We start from the raw sequence: 2558 nt of genomic DNA, 5'->3' as shown, positions 1-2558 counted from the left end.
TATGTATCTACGTATAATAGTTAATTGTGTGTACACCTAATATTTTTTATACAAAAAATAGTACAACCATCATTTTATATCGAGTAAAGTACTAATGTAGTCTTTATCTTTTTTCATAAAGGACATCACAACTCCTGACAAAAAAGAAAAAGAGGTACTTCGACTCCTATTCTTAATTTCTGTGAGACAATGCAACTCTTCTATCGATTTTATCGTCATCTATTAAAAAAGTTGCTAGCATGTCAGGTTAACTTTTAAAAAATTTTGATATACTATTTTTTATTTTTTTCATATATAGTATGCCTTGATTTGAGGCTCTTTTAAATCCGTACAATTTCTGTGGGAAATCTTCAATCTGTGGGCTTTGAATTGATAGATATAGCGAGATGCTTTTGTTAAAAATATTTTTTTTTATGGTGATGACTTCAATGATTAGGGGGTAAAAGATATTGGCAAGTTGCTGAAGACTTTAATACAAAAGACTTATGAATTGTTTAGTTGAGAGTTGTTAATTAAGCACAAGGGTATAGCTTTTTTGCTAGTTTTGTATGTGTCCCATGGTTTGAATTTGGAGATAGTATTATGACCAACAATGTTATTTGTCTACTATATAATGATATTTGTGCTTTGTTTCTTTTGGAATGCACAGTCCTATTGGTGGACCAAAGTAATGCCATGAATTATTTTAATCGATGGTTGTTTACAGTTGTCATTAGCTTAATTGTTTTCTTACCTTAGTTTTTTTGGTGAGTGTGCCATGCAAAGCACATTCTCATGCAACTGTTGTATCTCTTTGTGTGTTCTTGCAGACAGAATAAAACCAGAAGATGTGGGCTTGAAACCCGACATGCCGTATTTCCATACAAACGGATCTCAAAGAAGGCCAAGGATCACATACCTTCACATCTATGAATGCGAAAAATTCTCGGTACTTGTGCACTTTGTATTTATCCCTTTGCTGCTTTGATTTCATCACACATATATATAACTGTTTTGTTGATAGTGGTAACATTGTTATGTTTGTTTGTTACAGATTGGAATATTTTGTTTGCCACCATCGGGGGTTATTCCTCTGCATAACCACCCCGGAATGACGGTTCTGAGCAAGATTCTGTTCGGAACAATGCACATTAAATCGTATGATTGGGTTGTTGACTTTCCTCCTGAAACCCCCACCACCTTCAAACCTCCAGAAAGTGAGTATATTCCTCTTCTACAATCTTATTATTTTCTAATGTATTGCTCCCTCTGTTTGAACATGGTCGATTATCGTGACAATAACATAAAGAAATCAGCGGGAAGTATTTACGTTTTCTTATTCATGTTTGTCCATTTCATGCGTTCTGGATAGAGGAGCAAAATAGTTTAAATTTAGAATAGTCATGAGATAGAAAAGATACGGGTAAAGTACCAACCCGACCACCTATCCTTTTCTTCGAATGACAACGTGATCCCTAACCAAAACAACGATCCACTTTGGTTCCTGTCCTTGATCTCCATGAGACAACACTGCCCTTCTATATATCATAGTCCTTTGTTGGTATCATAGTCCTTTGTTAACGGAAGTCGCTGATATGTCACGTTAACATGCTGAGTTGGACATTAAGTTTCAACATGGAATGGATAAGGACCTATTTGTCCATAAATCCAAAGTGGCTAGGGACTTAGTTGTCTATATCCATTCAAACAAAATGACGTCGTTTTGACATAAAATTGATCAGGGGTCTATTTGTTAGGAACTTATTTGTCTTAAAAAAATTGATACGATATTTTTTTCTGAAATTCATTTTTTATTGTTATAATATTCATTATATTAATATTTTTTAATAAATTTTTTAATTTGGTATAATAAGTATAAATTAATTAATATATTATTTAAATATAAAAATATCATTTATTTTAAAACTAAGTAAATAATTCTTAATATAATTTTGAAGCTTGTCAAAAGTAGAAGAAGAGAGAAGTTTAGTTAATATATCTGCTATTTATTCGGTTCCTGGTATATGAACAACTTGGAGGAGCTTTGAATTAATCTTGTCTCTGACACACTGAATGTCCAGTTGAAAATGTTTGGTTTTGTTGTGCAAAACCGGATTCGCTGCTAGCATACATGTACTCATGTTGTCACAGAATATGGTTGGAGAAGTGTCCAACTTTATCTTCAACTCCATTAATAGATTCTGAATCCACTCGAGCTCTGCTTCGCAGGAGGCTAAGCTTCGAAACTCCACCTTAGTAGAGGACCTACTAATTGTAATTTGCTTCCTACAATACCAAGAAATAAGATTAGTTCCAAGAAATACACAAAATCTGAAACAGATTTTCGATCTTCAAGATCAGCAGCCCAATCAGAGTCTGCGAATTCATAAAGTCTATAATCTGAACACTGATTAAAGATAAGACCATAGTGTTTAGTTCTCTGAAGATATCTTAGAACTCTTTTTATTGCCTTTCAGTTAGACACTAATGGGCGATGCATAAATTGGCTCACTTTGCACACCACAAAAGATAAATCTGACCTTGTAACTATGACATATTATAGAGCTCCAACAACAGAT

At 33.5% G+C, this 2558-nt stretch overlaps 1 protein-coding gene across 1 annotated transcript; it reads left to right on the top strand.

Annotated features, from left to right (window-relative positions):
* Positions 327–1752, top strand: LOC107608234 (plant cysteine oxidase 1-like). The gene is made up of 2 exons (XM_016310084.2): positions 327–928; positions 1034–1752. The coding sequence occupies exons 1-2, from the start codon at positions 758–760 to the stop codon at positions 1349–1351; spliced, it is 489 nt and encodes a 162-aa protein (XP_016165570.2). The 5' UTR covers positions 327–757; the 3' UTR covers positions 1352–1752.

Source organism: Arachis ipaensis, chromosome B07, assembly GCF_000816755.2.
Source record: "Arachis ipaensis cultivar K30076 chromosome B07, Araip1.1, whole genome shotgun sequence".
NCBI lineage: Eukaryota > Viridiplantae > Streptophyta > Magnoliopsida > Fabales > Fabaceae > Arachis > Arachis ipaensis.
Note: the sequence above shows the minus strand (reverse complement) of the source record. Positions and strands in the feature narration are given on the sequence as shown.

Bases quoted from the DNA above. Each gene is read 5' to 3' on its own strand.
- LOC107608234 (XM_016310084.2), top strand. From the start codon at position 758: ATGCAAAGCACATTCTCATGCAACTGTTGTATCTCTTTGTGTGTTCTT. The intron at 929-1,033 runs GTACTTGTGCAC...TGTTTGTTACAG, and splicing joins ATGAATGCGAAAAATTCTCG to ATTGGAATATTTTGTTTGCC.